Source organism: Bacillus rossius, chromosome 11, assembly GCF_032445375.1.
Source record: "Bacillus rossius redtenbacheri isolate Brsri chromosome 11, Brsri_v3, whole genome shotgun sequence".
NCBI classification, from domain to species: Eukaryota; Metazoa; Arthropoda; class Insecta; order Phasmatodea; family Bacillidae; genus Bacillus; species Bacillus rossius.
Window position 1 is genome coordinate 27945491 of NC_086338.1, and position 20085 is coordinate 27965575.

The following is a 20085-nucleotide window of genomic DNA, read 5'->3' on the forward strand; positions in this document are numbered from 1 at the left end:
TCATCCCAAACCGCGAAAAATGCGAAATGTTTTCTAACCACAAATAAACACCTCAATATTGATTTAAATCGTTAACTACCGACTATTGGTTGATTGACAAAAATTCCGTATCTGTTTGTAGAAGAAATGGTCGTCATCCAACTGCAGTGTGGTGGTTATTTAATACGTTAATTATTCATCTTAAAAAATTACAATATATCACAAAAATTGACGATTTCACGAACAAAAAAAAGATCGTTATCGGAGTTAGGTTAGGGTTTTTAAAACTCATCTAGCCACTAGAGATCACGCAATATTAACAACTGACGATCGTAAACTAAAATTAACAAGTTAACAAACACAACAACGTGAAAAATCTCAGCGCCTTGTTTGCTGGATCCTTTGAAAAATACACGTGAACAAAAACTGCATTAATTAAATAAATACGTATGAAAATAAAATGAAAGCGAATATTGATATTTAATGATCACTTGATATTTAATGAAATTTCACTGTAACGCAATTTTGTGTGCTTGTTGAATAAGCAGTTTACCGTCAAGCCTTCATTTTCATTTCACACTTCACAGGCGAGAGAGCCAAAATCGTAACATAATCAAAGTTTTCAGATCGCTAATGAAAAAGCACCATATTGCAAGGATTTATTTATTTTACGATCATTAAATATTTTAAATAACGCTTACCTACCCAACCCTTCCGGAAAATAAATAAAAACATTTATTTCACTGACGTGACATAACCTAACCTTTTACTTCGGGTATAAGGCTCTCTCGCCTGTAAAAAGTAGGCTTCCCGCGGTTTATTTTTTCGCTACAACTTCAGTAAATACTAGTTTTTGGTACCTCCGGGCTTTGTTTACAAATGACGTGCATAAATGAAAGCTAAATTTCTTAATCATGCCGAAAAATAAAGCTACTGCGGCATCACGTGCTGACGAGTTTAAGAATGAGGGATTATATGTCAGTGACGGAAAAATACTTTTCTGTAAATATTGTAATTGCCGTTTGGAGCATGAACGTAAGGACACGGTAAACAAGCACATAATTAGCGACAAACATGTAAAAGCTAAACGATCCCCATGCACTTTGAAACGACAGCTTTCTATCCCAGAAGCAGGAGTGGCACAAATATGCGCAAAAAAAACAAAAGGAAGATTTTGTTCTCGAAACTGTTGAAGCCTTTGTAGCTGCAGGTATTCCTCTTGAGAAACTTGACAACAGCAAGTTGACTGCATGGATGCAGAAGCATGTAAGTGGTGCTGGTGATCTTCCAACAGCGGATTGGATGAGGAAAAAGTACATTCCCCTACTTAGAGAGAAAAAAGAAGTGGAAATCAAGCAGCAGCTCTTGGGGCAAGATGTGGTCATACTCGCAGATGAAACCACTGACAAGAGTAATAATTGTGTTTTCAACATCTTGTTTAAAATTCTGAAACCAGGTGCTGAACAAGATGTTATCTTAGGGGCTTCTTGTGTCCTTGATGCAGCAAATGCTGTTTGTTGTTCTCGGGCAGTGATTGATGTATGCTCCAAATATGAAGTCAAGGAAGAAAACATAATTGCGTATGTTACAGATAGTGCCAGGTACATGACAAAATCTGCTGGCACCCTTGAAGGTGTATTTGGTGACCACATGTACCACATACAATGTTGGGCCCATAAAGTAAACATTGTTGGGCAGATCTGGCAAAACAACTTGGAAGAACTGAACCTCTTCGTTTGTAAGGTAAAGATGGCCTTTCTTAACACCAGAAAGAGGAGGCATGCATACCTTCAATTTCTTCTCCAGAAACATGGAGAAAACAAGGCTCTGGTCAAGTTATTCCCCATGCCAGTTGTTACACGTTGGAACACATGGTTTGAATCTGTATCATACCTCGCACTCCATCTGCACGACATTGTGGAATTCTTTGAGCAGCTTAGCGAAGATAACTCTGGTGTTAAATATATCAAGGGACTCCAGAAGGAAGAGTTACAATGTCTTGAGGCCACTCTTACATTTGTGGCTCAAAACTGTAACACCTTTGTAGAGCTAATTAATTTTCTTGAAGGAAAAAAGTATCCTACTGCTCATCAGTTGTGCACAAAATTGAGTAAACTGCAAACTACTCTTGATGTCTTGGCTAAGGGAATATTTCCTGAAAATGTTGAAGACATTTTGGCTGAAATGAAAACTGTCAACTCTGCAGCCCTTAAAGAGCAGTTCTAGAACACAGCTAAACTCAGTCTTATAAAACTGATTGATCTGGTGAACACTGATCCATCTCGTCAACTATTTCTGGGAATCAGCGCTCTAATGAATCCTCAAAATGTAGAAAACATTCGTGTGGAGGAAAAAGAATTCCAGAAACATATTGGGAACCTACCTTTCCTTTGCAAGGTGCAGAAGACCTCTGTAGCAACAGGCTACATAACACTCCAAAACCTGGTTTCCCAAGAGCAGAAGAAACCGCATGTGAACTATATAGACATGGTGGACATACTATGTAAAATGAAAGCGGATTATCCTGAATTTGTAGCTGCTGCTTTAAAGTTAATATGGATACCTGCAACGAATGTGGACTCAGAAAGATCTTTTTCTAAGTATTCTGTAGTTGTAAGTGACAGAAGAAGATCTCTAAAACCAGAGAATGCTGAACTGCTGACAATGGTGGGTTTTCCTGAGCTTAATTATATTGCATTTATAGAACAAAAGTTTAACTGTAGTTTATATTTTAATTAATTTAGACTCTCTCCTGAACTCAGGAACAGTACTTACCTGCATAAGAATACTGAATATTTTAGTTGTTAATTTTTTATGTACTCTCAACATAGTATTGTTTAATATGCATATTTTAAGTCTCTAACCACGAATTATTGAAGCATTTGATCAAGGCAGCTCTGCTAGGTGTGTACATGTTATTACATGTGTTTTAATTTTTTATGACGATAAAGACGAAATCCACAATTCTTAATGACGAAAAGTCCTTTTTCATAACACCTTAAAATCTTGGCTCTATGTATAACTGATGTTTGTGCAGATTGATGTAGACCCAGAGTACCATCCGAAGATCATTGGCAGAAAAGGTGCTGTTATTTCCAAGATACGTGCTGACCACGGAGTTCAGATAACATTCCCCAAGAAAGAGGATGCCAATGATCACACCATCAAAATCACTGGCTATGAGCAGAATGCCATTGCTGCTAAAGAGGATATTTTGAAGATTGTCAATGAACTGGTAAGTAATTGTTGAAAATATAAGTATGTATATCATTCAATTTTTATTTCCTTTATTCTCAGGTGAAATTGAAATGTTTGATACCTTGATTGATGCCCATCAATACTGTTTTTAGAGATGGGCCGAGACTTGAAAACTCAAGTAAAGTTGAGTGAGTATGTTTTGTCTAGAGACGTACGATACAGTAAAATCCAGATAAAACGACACAATTAATGATGATGCACTTGCAAACAACTCGATTGGCAACAAGCGTGCACGATAGCACAACTTACCGCCATGATGGTTCAACAACAACTGTTGCTTCGTTGCCGGAAGCTGCAGGGCTACTCACCTTGGCAGGCAGCCAACTTGAAAAACTTGGCGCTGCTCGCAAGCAGTGCGGGAAGTTCAAATGTTTCAAACACTATACACTAAATTACACACAATATTTACAAGTCCAAACAAAGTAGCTTCATCTTCGAAAGCCGAGTCCATTATACTCGACTTGATGAGACTTGACAATATTTTTTTAATTTTAATTGATGTCATTCAGCTCTGCTGTCCTATGGAGATATCGTTGGTGAGCTCTTTCCATGTACAGTCAAGTCTCATTAATACAAACCCGAGGGGACCAAAAAATTTGCACTTTGTAATAACGAGATTTGTATTAACTATATTTTATGCCTTCGAGAAAAATTACCTAACCAGGTACGTACAGTAAAACCTCCATTAACGAATATTCTATTTAACGAATAACCCCATGCAACGAAATAAAATTTTGGTCAAGCCGATCGCCATAAGATCAATGCTGTTTTAACCTCTAAATACCGAATTTTATTTGTTCCGAAATAGTGAAATTCCCTTTACAACGAACTGCCGCTTTTGAAAAACACGCAAAAATAAACATCTCCTACAAGACATCCACTAATTTTTTTGCAATCACTGCTTAAAAATACGTGCGTATAACCTTAAAATAATAAGCACCATCGTGGAAGGCAATTAACAAACAAAGCATCATGGATAACACACGTCGTGTATACATGCCACACTTTGTTCAAAATGGCGGGTACATTTAGCGCTAGTGGCGGACACCTCTCGTACCATCTCTCTGGCAAGACGAACAGCTAGTATATTTTGCGTTTCTATGGTTAAAGATGCGCACACGCAAATATTTTTAACTATGGTGTAGTACAATTTCCGTTTTTTCAGTTTTCACTGTTATTTATTTCCACACGTAGTTACGAAAATCAACACGTTACTACTGTAAAATGAATTCTAATCCTAAAAAACGGCGACAATTTGACGTCAAAATAAAATTAGAAATTTTAAATGCAGTTGATGAAGGTGGAAAAAAAAGTGATATAGCTAAACGTTTCGACATCCCGGCGTCTACACTTTCTACCATATTATCCAACCGGGAACAGGGGGTTTATTCTAAGTTTCCAGCGTTTTCTATCGGAACATTTCGATATCGATTCCGACATATAGCTCTTTGGCCGTTCGGCAACACACGGTTCCGAACGATCGTAATCGAAAGGTACTGAAATTGCTATTCTAAACGCGGTATCGTTACGAGGCCTAACTATCTCGGCAAAGTTCGGGTTACGATTTCCCCCTTTACAATTTTTCTGGCAGCGAAGATGAGATTTGAAAACTACAACATAACAACAAAAAAACACTTCATATTTCTAACAAATTTATAAATAAAAACACAGAGTTTATAAGACAATATACTTTCCAGATGTTTCAATGTTGATAAAAGTATTTATAAAAATCTTAAGTAATTTTAAAAGTGCTCGAGCAAGCGAAAACATGTTTATTTCTTAAATTATTTTTACGGGATATTTGGTGTGAAATGTTTAGAGTAGTTTGCATGTGGTCAGTCATTGTATTATTGAAATAATGACTGCTCGGCGATCTCGTTTGAGTGAGAGGCAAATTAAAATGTTGGTTTATTTTATGGAGGAGCACCCCGAATTCTTGCGGAGAAAATTTTCATCTAATTTCACGACTGCAACAAAATACACACGCTGAGTTATTGTTGAAATTTTTGATATCTGAAACAGGCAAATACATTATGAATACAGTAGAATCCCGCCGATGCGACCCCACTCTGATGCGTCCATTCCGTTTATACGACCGTTTTTTGAGAAACCATGAAAAATTTGAGCAGAGAAAGTCGAAAATTTGAGTAAAATCGGCTGAAAAACAAGTCTGTTACACTTTGTTGGGGGCTGTGTGTTCACGTTTATCTTGGCGGGAGCTGTACTGTAAGCAGGCAGGCATACAAAAGACGGCTAAAAATAGATACCACCCCTCTAGACTGTCCACGCGGCAGTGTCTAGCCGAGCTCGGCGCCACCACTATCGCACGAAAAGCCGTCTCAGCTGTCACGTTATCTTACCCGCGCGGCGGCTTGACGTCATACGTGACGTGACGCGACGCTTACCTCTCCCATCCCCTGCTAATTCTTCAAGGTTCATCCCTCCCAGAGCCACAGACATTGTAAAAACAACCCCGCCCCCCTTTTTTTTTTTCCATCTAACATTTCAACACATTCCCTCACTTATTTCAACCTTCTGCGTGAGAAACTGTCAGCATCATCCTCCCCTCCCACACCGCGTGCGACAAAAGCCAGGTTGTATAGTCCATTCTCGGTAAAATAAATATTTTTATAGGCTTATACGACTGTCCTTCGCCGTTAATAAATACTTTATATTTTATAAGTTTGTTATTATGATACAATTTGTTTATTAGTCACACAGCAGTTTCTGCTGAAAAATCACTAATACCTCGAATTTTATTGAATAGAAAAATTTATCAGGACCGTAAATAAATATATTTTACTGCATAGTTACTTTTCCATCTGCAATCCGTGTTTTTTTTTCTTTTTTTTTTTACGCTGTGAAGGGACGTGGAAAAGATAATTGCTTGAGCTGTCAAAATAAACATCGCTGACGGCAAGGGCGGGAGCGCATCCTGTCGGTCTGTCGCTGTGATTATCTACTCCAAAAACATGTCACAGCATTTCAGGATAGCATTGTTCTTATATCTTTCGTTTATTGCCGAATGTTTTCTACCTGATCCACACAAGTTCCTTCGCCACGTTTTGAATGAAAATAACAACCAGCCGGCCAGCATAGCCGAATTCGCGTGACGCAAATTCATTTAGCGAGAGTATTTTATGTACTTGGATTTTTTTTTTTTTTGGGGGGGGGGGGGGGGGAAGGAATTGGCCCGAATTCTCTATTGTGACCATTCCGTTTATAAGTCCGTTTTTCCGGGAACCGTGAGGGGTCGCATCAGCGGGATTCTACTGTATGTATTTTGGAAGTTGGGTTATTTTTCAATTTACTTGCATAAAATCTTCGTTATAATATTTTTATTATAGAAATAACGTCTTTACATTCCCACTTAGTTATTATGTATCTGGAGCACTACTTACATTACGTAATTATTGTAACTTAAAGCGGTAACCACGGTAAGGACTCATCCGAAAGAAGGCAAAACTAAAAAAAAAAACGGAATGCATTTCTTTTACTTATATACGTCGTATCAAATCATTCTGTAAAACGGCATTGTGATATGTATATGGTTAGAAGTAGCTTCCATATGAAGAGATACTTTCGTGACTTTAGGGCGTATTCAAGTAGTTGGCCTAACAGTTACTAGATGGCAGGGATTGCGGAAGTGCGAGGCAGTAGCGCGCAGCGGCCGGTAGGACTACTGCAACACTTTAGCGTCCATTACCGTTTCCTGAGTGGTAACAGTAATTACTGAAAATATTTGTACATGTATTATGGATAAATATTTTATACATAATTTGTACAAATATCTTCAGTAATTACTGTTACCACTTGGGAAACGGTAATGGACGCGAAACTTAATTCCGATTAAGTTTTGTAGTAGTCCTTTTAGCCGCAGCGCGTGCTACTGCCTCGCACACCCGCAAGCCCTGCTGCCCTCTCGTGACTGTTAGGTCAACTACTTGAATAGGACCCCAAAAACATACATATTCAATGCTACTGGGAAAAAATTTCCTTTTATAAAATATTAAACACAATTGACTCCTACGTAAAATATCGTAAATATAGATCACGCCCAAAAATGTACTATTTTCGACCATGTATAACTACATTATTTGTGTACACATAAATCCTGCATCCGCCATGATTTCAACTGGCTGCTAATTCCCGATCGGCAAAGGCTTTTCGACAGCAATTGTATACTAGAAACATACCGATCGTTGGCTTCCGAGAATCGAAAGGTTCCTAGTTGATGAAAGTAACTTAGAATACCATATTGTAGAAAGCTTCCGATAATCGTGGAATCACGATCGAGAACTCCTATCCGAGAAACTTAGAATAAACCCCCAGATCGATAACAACGCTTCTCTGGTAGGGACAAATCGAAAACGTGTGAAAGTATGTAAAAAATGATGATTTGGACAAGACACTTTTTGACTGGTTAATGGAGGCTAGGGCATCAAACAACAAAGGCATGCCAGGAAGCACTGGGGATGGGAATTGATAATTTCCAAGCATCAAATGGTTGGCCATTAAACAAGTGTATTCTATTTACTTTTTCATGTTTTATTCCTCATATCGTATTAAACAGTCAGAAAGACAGTTCTAGCCATTTATGTGAAGCTTTATGATGACTAGAAATATATCGTGCGAAACCTCCATTTAACAAACCCCTTTACAACAAACACATCAAATTTTGGTCCCTTGAGATTTGTTAAATAGAGGTTTCACTGTATGTAGCAGAAAAAAAGAACTCGCATAAATATTATGATAAGGGATTTTTTTTTAAAATGTTTTTTCAATGTTGTTCCGATTTTTTAGTATCGTCGACAACGAAGAAAGAGGAAGATTAAATTCTTTCGCGATTTCAGTTTTTGTTTTCTTGCCGCTGTCCTCTTCCTTTATGATTTTAAGCTTTTCCGCTAACGTTAACTCGTTTCGTTTGCGTTTTGTATTCATTGATACGAATAAAAGCAAATCTGCCACGCACAAAGAACAATAATTAGTTATTTGTGCACAGTTTCATAAATCACTGTATGCAACGTAATATAAACAATGGCAGTGACATCATAGACGTACGTATTTCGGTTATGAGAAACCTAAGATGTACATCAAGCTCTGTCACTGCCCGAACATGCCCGAATATTCACCTTCGGCCAACCTCGGGATTTGTTTTGTTTTTGCGCAGGAAAAATTAATTCAAATATTAAAAGTGGTCGGTTAGGTTAGCTACATTTAAAAACTTTAAAACACTATGGACGGTTAGTTAGGTTAGTATAGCTACATTAAAATAAACAGAGAAATATAAATATATATAAATAAACCCGAGGTTGGCCGAAGGTGAATATTCGGGCGTGTTCGGGCAGGGACAGAACTTGATGTACATCTTAGGCTTTCCTTTCGGTTATACCATAAAAAAAGAATACATAACCCAACGAAAAACAATATACGTAGAGGCAGATTGTATTCTGTAGTTCCACATTTTGCCACCAGAGGCGTGAAAATTTTAAATATCGGAAGTGTATTGAGGCACAGAACCAAACATTATGCGTTGCATGTTTACACAAATCAACGCTAGAGGCACGCCCGTGATGTAAATATTTCTTTACTTCAGCTCAAGCGCGAGTATTACTGTTGACGCTTTGTTCATCTCTGATTTTTCTGTTTGTTTATTTTCATTTCTTACAATGGCAAAGGGCGATAAATTTGCTACGTTCCGCAAACATCGTGGGCATTCTGAGAGTAGTAATTAAAATTCGTATTAACCATTATAATTATATGTACAAATACTTCTGTATGGGACGAAAACCAACTTCAAATTACATATTAACCGTATTTCGTATAAAACTAAGTTTGTACCATTTAAAAGCCTATTCTGTTTGCCGGGACCAGAAAATTGCTTCATATAAACGGGAACTTCATATTAAACGGGTTCGTATTAATGAGACTTGACTGTATAGGCGTTTGCAGCCGTCTGGAGGATTGCAGTCACCGAATTCCAGTTCCTGGTGTTCGGTCATAGTTGTAGCATTCTATCCAGTTATAGCTGTACTATTCTATCCAGCTATAGCTCTACTATTCTCATCTGTACGTTGTTCCAGAACTACTTAAATTACATCTTGAAGTGTATGTAAACTATCAGACCAGAATACCATCATCATTACTATAGAACCTTTCTATAGATGACCTTCTTTTAATCATACCCAGGTTTGGTCATAGAAATCATAATTTTAAAATAATTTCAATTATGTGCAGACCTATTCTAAACTTTTTAATTGTTTTTGTTTAAAGCTGCATATATCTGTTACGAATTTACCGTGTTTTCTCGCATAATCGTCGCAGATTTTATTCTAAAATCAAGTTTGAAAAGTAGGGGTGCGACGATTTTGCAGAAAAAAATTTTTTTGTTAGGTAAAGTTATTCATAAAAACAAAACCCGTTCATGGAAAGTACGTTTATTTAAAAAAAGGCGGAGTATACAAGAGCACGCCAAACAATCTATATTAATAATTCCTTAAACAAAAACCTTTCTTCAACATTAAAAACTCTAACGCGAACGCAAGCCACTAGAATCTGACGTGAACTAACGTGTCGTAGTACACACTTGCCACGAAAGAATGCGGGCTATCAAATGTAGTTAACTCGGCACCTGACAGAGAGTGCGCGTTGCATCCAATCGGCGAGATATCGATATTCGACTACGCGCGCGCGCGCGTGCTCTATACGGAAAGCAACATAACCAAACATGAATGATGCGCTGGCTACATTTTTATAAGCGGTACGCCGTGGTAACGCAATCAGATAAAGGAAATACCGTTTAAAAACGTCTATAAAAGAAAATTTACAAGTCAGACAACTTTGTATTTCCGTTTATTAAATAAATAAGTGGTAATGACCGAAATTAAATTTTAGATTACACCTACACCGCGGCGACGCAGACGATCAGATAAAGGAAATAACTTTTAAAAACGTCTTTATAAGAAAATTTACACACCAAACGTCTTATTTTCCCGTTAATTTATTAAGTAAGTGGTAATGACCGAATAAATATTAGATTTCTACTTTAAAATACATTGTTTTATACGGAAAAGATACCTACACGAAGCATTCGGCATCTACTAGCGGGACCAAAAACATCATGCGACGTTTACGCGAGAAGTTTTTTTATCCCAATTTTGACAGCCTAAAATATGGTTGCGACGATTACGCGAGTGCGACGATTCTGCGATAAAACACGGTAGTACTAAAAGTTGATATGAAGTGTTATCCTTAATTATCTAAACCATCAATTCACATTATTATAGTAGTATAATATTATAACAAGTTTAATACGTGATAGTTGTCTTCAAAATTTTTATTTTTATTTTAAAAATTATATTTTTATTTTATAATATTTTTATTTTAAAATAATCTTGGTTCATGTAAACTACTTAAGATAAGTTTTAAATTCTAAGATAAAGAAAAACTGGTAGCTCAAGTATTTGATCTTAATATGTATGTCCTGTGCTTGCTCTAGAATGATATGGCGAAAGAAGAGGTGTTAATTGATGCCCGGGTGCACTCACGGTTGATTGGCACTCGTGGGCGCAGCATTCGCAAGATAATGGAGCAGTTCAGTGTGGACATTCGTTTCCCGCGCAGCACAGACCCCGACCCTAACATGGTCACTATCATTGGAAGTGAAGACAATGTTCTGGATGCTAAAGACCACATCTTGAACCTTGAGGAAGAATATGTAAGCATTGTTCACATCAACCTGTATTCTAACTTTTTTTTTTTGTGTGTTTATTAGGTTTGCTTGGTTATTAATTATTTAGTTATAGTTTGTCGGAAAAGGGAGGGGGATTTTTTTACATATATATAATTTTTTTTATAATATTTATATTTTAACAAAATTTTGTACCTGGTTTTATATAACTGTTATACATATATGTATATATGTGTGAGTATATATATTATTAAGTATATTAAAGGTAACATTAATGGTTATAAAAAGTGAACAATTTAAAATAGAAGTATGCCATTGAAACATTTAGGGATCTTTTTGCAGTGGTTACAAACTGATTATTGCTCACTTGTTTTAAACTTATTAAAATATATCCTTATTTAAGACTGTCCTCCCATCTGAACTTTCTGCTCTTAACTTGTCAGACTTTGAAGTAAAATATGCCTGGTTGTAAAAGGCCCATTCATATATTTAAACTTTGTATGTACACACTAATATTGCACATAATTTTCATCTTCATCATCATCTTCATCTTCGTCATCAACTGCTTTCAGCCGACGGTGGATCAGCTAAGTAAAATGCCTTCATCCTCTCTCCTATACTCCTTTAAGTATCTACGCTTCCCACCTTGGTATTCCTTGGGGGTCTTATTCCTGTGTACTTCAACTCCAGCATTTTCCTAGGCAGTCTCTCTTTTCCCATTGTCTGGACATGGCCATACCATCTCATTCCTGATCCTGTCTCGCCTCATAACTGCCGATATACTCATAATAAAATTATCTGATATTCCCAGCATCTCTCCATGTAACAACCGACGCACTTCCTTTCGTACACCACCTTGCACTAGCGGCTAGCCCGCCCAGATGGAAAGATGACGCCACCAGCAGAAAGTTTCAGAACGTAATCACAGTGTGTACTTTTGAGCCACTATTTCCTGTTAGTTGTGCTTGAAAAGAAAATGCCAAGATAAAAGTTATGCTGCTGCCTACTTACCGAACTCAATACTAGATTTTTTTTTGCACTGCTCGACTCAACATTAAAATATGCTACTTGTGCACCCGTAGTGTAATGGATAATAAATTAATTGTTTCTGTTACCGGAAGTGTTGTGCAGTGTTTGTAATGCCGCTCGCCCTCGCAGCTGCAGGACATATCGGAGATAGAGCTGCGAGAGAGCTACCGCCCCAGCGCGGGGCGCGGAGACGAGGATGCCGGCGGCCCGGGGGCTGGAGTGGGGGGCCCGGGCTTCGTGGTGAAGGGCGGCCCTTGGGAGCAGCGCGCCCCCGACACCGCCAGCACGGCCGAGTTCCCGTCCTTCGGGGGCAGCAGCGAGCCCCCCCGGACCATCCCCGCCGCAGGGGCCTGGGGCCCTCGCCACTAGGCGCGTCTTCCCGCTGTTCCGCTGTTAGTAGCTTCCTGTGGCAACCCTCACATAGTTGTGTAGGCACCAAGAAATGCCATTTTGATGAAATAATTGGTAACATAAAGCGAGCATAATCATTTGAAGCACTTTTAGCCGTGTGCTACCATGGGAAGATATTCATTCAACGAAATGGTTGGCTAGGAAATAGGTAGTGTGTCCGGTCTTGTAATTTTTTGCCGATTTTCCATTTCTGGTGAAAGATTAGCGTGGAAGTAAGTTCATGGGCCTAGAATACAATAGGATAAATTCCGGAAGAAATTATGGAAACGTCACATTAAGTTATTACAATGCTTTAAAAGTTAGCAAAGGGAGTATCAAAACTTCTTGATGTAAACTTGTACATGAACAACTTTTGATCTCGTCACGTCATCGTTCGAGGGGTGTTGGTATCTCCGGCACGACTCCCCTGTCCATCACTGTCTGCTGCATAATGACCCTGGCCTGTTATCTCTGGACTCCGAGATTTGGTATTTGCTGATTGGACATTGAAATAATTCAAAGGTCTTCCCCTCCCCCATTGAAGGTCCATCGTGGCCAGAATCCCCAAAGGGCTCGTGAAAGATGTTCCAGGTATTTTTAGGTTCGAATAGCTTTATTGGAGGACCATTGTGAAATTTTGTCTGATAGTAAAATAAGGTAGTGCCAAATAGTTTTCTTTTTTACACAGTTTTGTTAACATATATTTTTGATTGTTAAATGTAATTATGATCACATGTAGTTTTTGTTGAGGACTAGAAAAAAAAATGTTTTAATTGTTACGAGCAGTGAATATTTCTCTTGGCCTGAAATATTCATTGTCACGTTTAATGTTCGTCTCGGCCTGAAATATCTGGAATGGTTGGAGTCCCCTGTTATTTTCCAGCAAAAATGCAGCTACTTGAAAGTCTGAGTTGTGCATGATATAAATGTTACCATTAGAGTTTCCAGGGCATGATTGTACCATGTCACAGTTGTCGCCCGTGATTTTTTAGTGAAATTTAATCATTGTGCGGGCCGGGACTAAAAACGTAAAGTTGGTGCCTTGACCGCTTATCCAGGTTTCTTAAAGAGTGATTATCGGTCTTTTTTTTATCACTACTGTTATAAGTTTAACTAACTGTCCTTTTGGATGGATATCAAATTAAATACTGTATTTGCCTTAGTGTGATTATTGATGGGGTAATGAAGGTCCTGTAATATTATTTTTTATTAAAGAGATTTAGACGTTTATTTGTTGTTATGTTTATACATATGTTTTTCTTATTGTAAAATTTTTTCATCATACATTTATGGTTCACTGAATCTTAGGCCATATCACTGTACTGACAATTTGTACTTTTTTTGATGAGCAAGTTGTAATAAAAACACTAGCAAAGTGTTTAAGAGGTTATACATGAAAATGAGTTAATAAAGAGGAGAGAAAAAAAAAGGTTGTTTATTTTCTCAGTTTTCTTCCCATTCATGGTAATAATATGGACTTTGGCTGAAACAGTATTTCAGGCTCATTGTGACTGAAATGGGAGTTGATTGCTGTCCACGCACATCAAGATACAGCTATGTGCCTGATGCAGTGACAAGAGAATTACATCCCCCCTCCCCCTCTTGAATCGGCATCTTAACGAAAATCAGGAAATTTCAGATTCTGATATTTCAAAATTTTTTACCGTAAGCTATGAGTTGGCATAAATATCTACACCTTGTCTCATCCTTAGATTGCAGTGTGCATTTAAATGGGAATTTACTTGTATTCTAATGCAAAATTTCTGCCATTTGCTCTGATCTTGTGTTGTTTTTTCTCTGTTGCCAAGTGTAATTCGTATAGTGCAAAACTTTGACACAACTTTGTAATGTAAGGGGTGGGGGGAGGGGGGGGATTTTATGTATCCAAAAAATTGTATTTTTTAAAGTAAAATTTGAAATGAGAAATTTGTAAGTACTTTTTCCTGTTGTATTTCATCAAAAGCATCATCTAATAATATTAATTATTTTATTTCTCAGGAGATGTGATTGAAATACACTTTTTAAAACTTGTGCCATGTTTATATTGAATACTTTCATTAAGGAAAAAATTAATTTTATTCTATGTTACAGCAATTAATCTGAACAGGAGTGAATTGGAACTCATAAATTTCTACAGCAGTTATGGTTAAAATCAGCTTTTTAAGCGAATCAGACTATCTCTAGCAGTGCTGCCAATTATTATAAAGTTTTCTTAATAATTACTGATTTAGATGTCCAATTAAGGAACAACTGTGTGTTATTTATTTATTATGGAAACAGAGAAACACTAGGGATGGGGCGAATCCTGATTTCCTCGAATCCGAATCCTAACTCAAATCCTTGACTGGAATTGCCGAATCTGGAACCCAAACCCGAATCTTTTTAACAGATGATGTCCACATATCTAATGTAAGTGAGATGTATTCTGCTTGCACTAAAAGTCCCTTGACTTTATCACATGTAGTTTGGTACATTTCTGGTATAAGTGTATATAAAGACAAAAAAATTTTCTTGAGAAATTTCAGTTTTAGTACAGATTAGCGGTTAGGATTTTTTCTATAAATAAGCTAGAGGTCTGCGAGCCTAAGAATTTTACTTAGAGCCTAGCTCGAGCTTTTGTGTACAGTTACACTTTTGGGAAATTATTTTTATCTTAAACTTAGTATAATGTTTGAATTAAGTATTAAAATGAAGTGGGCTTATTAATTTTGGGTAACTATTTACAGTGTGTGTTTACATTTTGCACTGCCATAAAAAGAATAACATTTTTTTCCATTGAATCTTACCTGTTTCCTTTGGTTAATTAGTAACTGATATCATCCAACTAACATAACCAAGTATATGTTTGTGTAAATGTAACATATCTTTGGAAAAATTTCATCTATGTCAATTTTTCTGGAGTCCTTACTGAGCTTCAACAAACTTAGCACCAAAAATCATGTTGTTTCAACATTTCCACTTTTCAGCACAATAATTCTGAGAGAGATTGTCACAGAGTATTAAATTCTGTTCTTTCATCTGTCATGCAGAACAATAATTTGTTCTGCACGTTCAGGAGTTAAATTAGCTCTACGATTGGAGATGTAGTGTTTCCAGCAAAAGAGAAGCGTCTCTCGCTGGCAACCTGCTTGGCTGGAATGCTTTAGTAAAATTGCTTAACCTCAAAATTAGTGTCATAAATATCTGTAACTGGTCATTAAAGTTTAATCAATTGAAAGTAATAAAAATAAAAGTATTTTACTTCATTTAATTTACACTTGCAAAAAAACATACACACACCAAACCTACATGGAAATTAAAGTCTTTTTCAATATCCTGAAGTCTGAAATATGTTTACTCATGTCATTAAATGTAGAGCTGAATTGAAGAAGCCGATTTTGCCAATATTTAGTTGAATCGGCATTTCTGCCGACTTCCGATACAGTACGCTCGTTAATTTTCGGCCGATATTACTGAAAAACAAGAGAGACTGCCATAACCTAAAAATCCACGAGTACCATTTTCACTTTTCGTAGTAGTACTGCATTCTTTCAGATCGCATTATTTCTTAGCAACATGTGCCAACCGTACATATCAAAGTTTAACATCCTTTTTTTTCCCCAACAATGTTCTTTAATTTAATATGTCATAAATAAATAATACATTACTATCACGGTAAATATATATCTCAGTTGTTACGGTACCTATAGTGCAAATATGGTAGCTATCATGCTTCTGTAGTAATTATGGTATTCTACAAAGAATGTTCTTTTTATGGTACTTATCTTAAAATAACTATTGGGTTTTTACTGTAGTTATGGTACATCATCCTTATTTCTTAGAGGTGTAAAAGTAACGAAAAAAAGTGTACCCGTATGTATTCGTTTCTATAACAATTAGTACTCGTTACTTTCGTATCGTTACTCGTTACTTCTGATACCGCATAACATGCTATGTTGTGTAACAGCAACGAAACGAGTCGTATTCGTATTTCGTACGCGTACAGTAACACGTCGCGTAAATAATAATAAATCGAATATAAACAATTAAAAATATTTGATAATTAACAGCTTTTGTTAAGCAAGAAACAATTAAATCTCATTAGAACGTGAAAATACGCGATAATAAAAAAACAAAAACATACATATTTCTAATTTGTAAAAAATGCTTTCTTATGTTGTTTCTGTTCCAATCTCAAACTTTTTCTACACACACAATAACTTAAAAAAAAAACAGTAAAAAATTTGGACGACAAATTTCCAAATTATACTTTTCTTAATAAACAAACATAGTTCTTTGTAACGAATAAGCGCGCGCATGCGTAAAACATACGAAAAATGCGAGTAACGAAATGCATTCGTGTGTAACGTTTCGTTACTCGTTACTAGATGCCGCACCCGTTACTCAGTAACGAAAACATACGGTTTGCTACAGCTCTAATATTTCTTCGTATGTTGTTCATTTGTCTTTTCATATTTACGTGGGCCATTATTTGAGACAGGAAGTTTCAGAAAAAATTTTAACGGAAATTATATTGGCGCCACTCCCGCTGCCTGTTTTAGTTTTTAATTAATTATTAGCGTTGTAAAATATCTCAGGGGTTTTAACGGGGGTTCGGCCTCGTGGCTGCAGGCAGGAGCGCGTCTCGTTTCGAAAATTACCTGGGCTGTTCAGGCCACCCAGGACGCCTTATAAATGAATTGTAAACGAGTTACAGGACACTGCACTTTATTCAGTATTGATACACTCATTCGTCCCGACACTGGCCGCGTCCGTTGTCGGACCGCTATGACACGCGTATCTCTATACGTGACGGTTTGCGCGACCAAGATGGATTGCAAAGTTATATCGACAAACTGAAACAGTGGGCACTCGTCCCTGTGAAAGGTTTAGCATGTAAATGAAACTGGTATTGCCCCAACTTAGGCGGGCTGGAAAATACATAGAAAAGTTCCTATGTTCAGGATGGTTCGCAGTCTAGCCTGCAACAAAATATTAACGTTTCAGAAATTACGTGGACACGCCAACTGGAGACGTACACGTAAACGTCTCTTGCAAATGAAAGTTAGTCACTTAAAATACACGTTACACTTTGCACTATAAAAATGGAGAAAGTTACAAGACGAAAGTTAGTCAGTGTTATTCTCAACACTTATTATGGAGGATCTACGACGATAACGATTAATTGGCTAATCAGCCGAAAATTGCATACCACTACTACGCGGTCCTTATAAACTGGACATGGAATTACGTATGAAAATAAAGTTCCCCGATGGGAAGAATTTAATAAATTAAGAGTCGCACGAAATATCGTGCGACTGGGTTGGGGTCGGCGCCGAGTTGATTGAAAGATTTACAAAACTTACACTATTGCTGAAATGTTGAAGAAATGCTAAAGTTGATGACCCGACGTTCGCGGAGCGCCCGACCCCTTCGAGCTCCAGACGGTAACTGAGCGCGAGACCGCCCTGCGGCCTCGCGCCTAACCACGTGAAACGCGGGAAAACCGACCCGGCCAGTTTTGGACTTAAAGACAAGTTACACAATAAATGCTTATAAAACAATTAGACATAATTTCCCTTACATGAATCCTCTTTTAAATTGTTATTAATAAAGTTGTTTTAATTTGACAGAATAATTATATAATTAATTAGGCGCATTGCCACACCCCACCGGGCGCTGACGTCGCTTTCGTGTTCGTTGCGGCGCACTTTCACACACTCGGTGGACATCACGCTCGGGTGTGTTCGGCGCACTTAAGAGTAAGTGTTGTTGTGACATAACGGCCTGTGCAAACCAGAGGGATCACCGGCGGTCGGCGTCAATATCACACATTTAATGGCGTAAATGATGAGACCTCGGGCAATTTAAACGCTTTATACGGAAAAACCTACCATGCGGGACCTCGTAAGCGAGTTTTACTGTATTTTTTTCCCCGTAAATAGTAAAAAACCGAATCCTTTGACGAATCCTATATCAGACCCGCCGAACCTTCGAATCCCTAGGATTCGGCGGATATTGGATTCGGTCGCCCCATCCCTAAGGGCCGGTTGCACCATTGAAGTTCGCTGGTCGATCCGAGATCATACGAGGTAATGAACCAGGATCGACACACAAACGTATTGCACCATTCGAGTTCACCTTCTGACATAGGATTGAGGTGAACCTCTGTTTGAACCACCGAAATTGATGGTTCAGAGCATTTGGATCCGAGATCTTGTGTATTTTTCGTTGGTTTGTTGTGTTTTGAAGTCGTGTTCGCATAGATACTGGTTTGTTTACAATTGATATTTTGATGGGCTACAATAGTTTACAGGAAATTTAGGACGATGTATTTTTAGGTATGCCCGAAGTACGGTAATTGTCATCATAATGTTATTTTAAAAATGATGCCAATTCTTGCCAAGATTCCTCCTTCTGCTTACAAAACACACCATCAGTTCTCTTACACTCTAAAATATCGTCTTTCTTGCAACAAATCGACAAGGATGATGTTTTTTCTTTTTCAGAGAAAAAACCTTTTTTAGGTACTGAAATTTTCTTTTCCATCGACACGTGTACCCGCGTGTACCTTAGTCAACTCACAACCGACCACAAGTATGTAATCAATAAACAAATATGCTTGTATGTAAATATCACGATGCCAACATTTACAGCAAGAACTTCAAACATACTAAAGAAAATTCTCTGTGACTAGACGGAATTCAGTAGCCAATAGAAAACTTGCTTTCGTTTTACAATCGATCTTTACCAACCTAAACTTAGATCGTGAGATCGTATGTCTGAACTCGTAAGTTCACTTTGGTGCAACACATATACACTGGATCTCAGATTCGACTTGAGATCACACTGAAACAAAGATCTTACGAAATTGGATCTGAACAGTTATTGGTGCAACCGGCCCTAAGAAACACACGAGATCTGGATTATCATTCTATAAATATCATTAGCTCATTGAATAAGAAGTTGAACATTTTATAAAGCACCTCAAATTTATATATATATTTTTTATAGTATTCATTTATTGAACGTGCGACCGGAAGGAGAATCTGATACATGAGGAACCATTTCTTAAATATAATTTTTTAAATATTTCATCAGCGAGAGTTAAGTTATCTAATGCAAAGCAAATTGATGCAAGTAGTTCTGGCTGTCATCAAAAGATGTCGCCACGTGTTGCTTGCAGGTAAATTATATCTATTTCATTAATGCGGGATGCGGAATGCTCACTATCGATCGCAAAGGAAGATTGGCTTCGCTAGACTCCAAGGAGAAGGAAGTTCGTCCTTCCTGTTAGTGCTTCTTAGATTTCTCAGAGATTATTATTCGACTGAGTTATGATTTTTTTTTTAATTTCCACCTGATAAAAATATTACAAGTGTTGATTAAGTAGCAGAAGTTCACTAATTAAAGGCAACCTTGAATAAAAATGACATGCCTCATTAAGTAAAAAAATCCTTCATGCAGAGATCAATTTATCATCAGTAACCAGAAGCACTCGGAGAAAACCATCAGATGTCTAGTCGGGAATAATCAGAAGCACCCAGAGAAAACCATCAAAATATTGTCAAGAATAATCAGGAGCACACGGAGAAATCCACCATAATATTGTCAAGAATAATCGGAAGCACTCGGAGAAAACCATCAGATGTCTAGTCAGGAATAATCAGAAGCACCCAGAGAAAACCATCAAAATATTGTCAAGAATAATCAGGAGCACCCGGAGAAAACTACCATAATATTGACAAGAATAATCAGGA

General features: G+C 37.4%; 1 protein-coding gene across 1 annotated transcript in view; it reads left to right on the forward strand.

Moving 5' to 3' along the window:
• The window catches only part of LOC134536731 (vigilin), an 80356-nt gene extending 66610 nt beyond the window's left edge, over window positions 1–13746 (forward strand). Inside the window, exons 19-21 of the mRNA XM_063376621.1 lie at window positions 3017–3214; window positions 10736–10954; window positions 12086–13746. Of these exons, the coding sequence (XP_063232691.1) occupies window positions 3017–3214; window positions 10736–10954; window positions 12086–12325 (657 nt within the window). The 3' untranslated portion in view covers window positions 12326–13746. The remainder of the gene's footprint in view (window positions 1–3016; window positions 3215–10735; window positions 10955–12085) is intronic.
• The last annotated feature ends 6339 nt before the right edge of the window (window positions 13747–20085 follow it).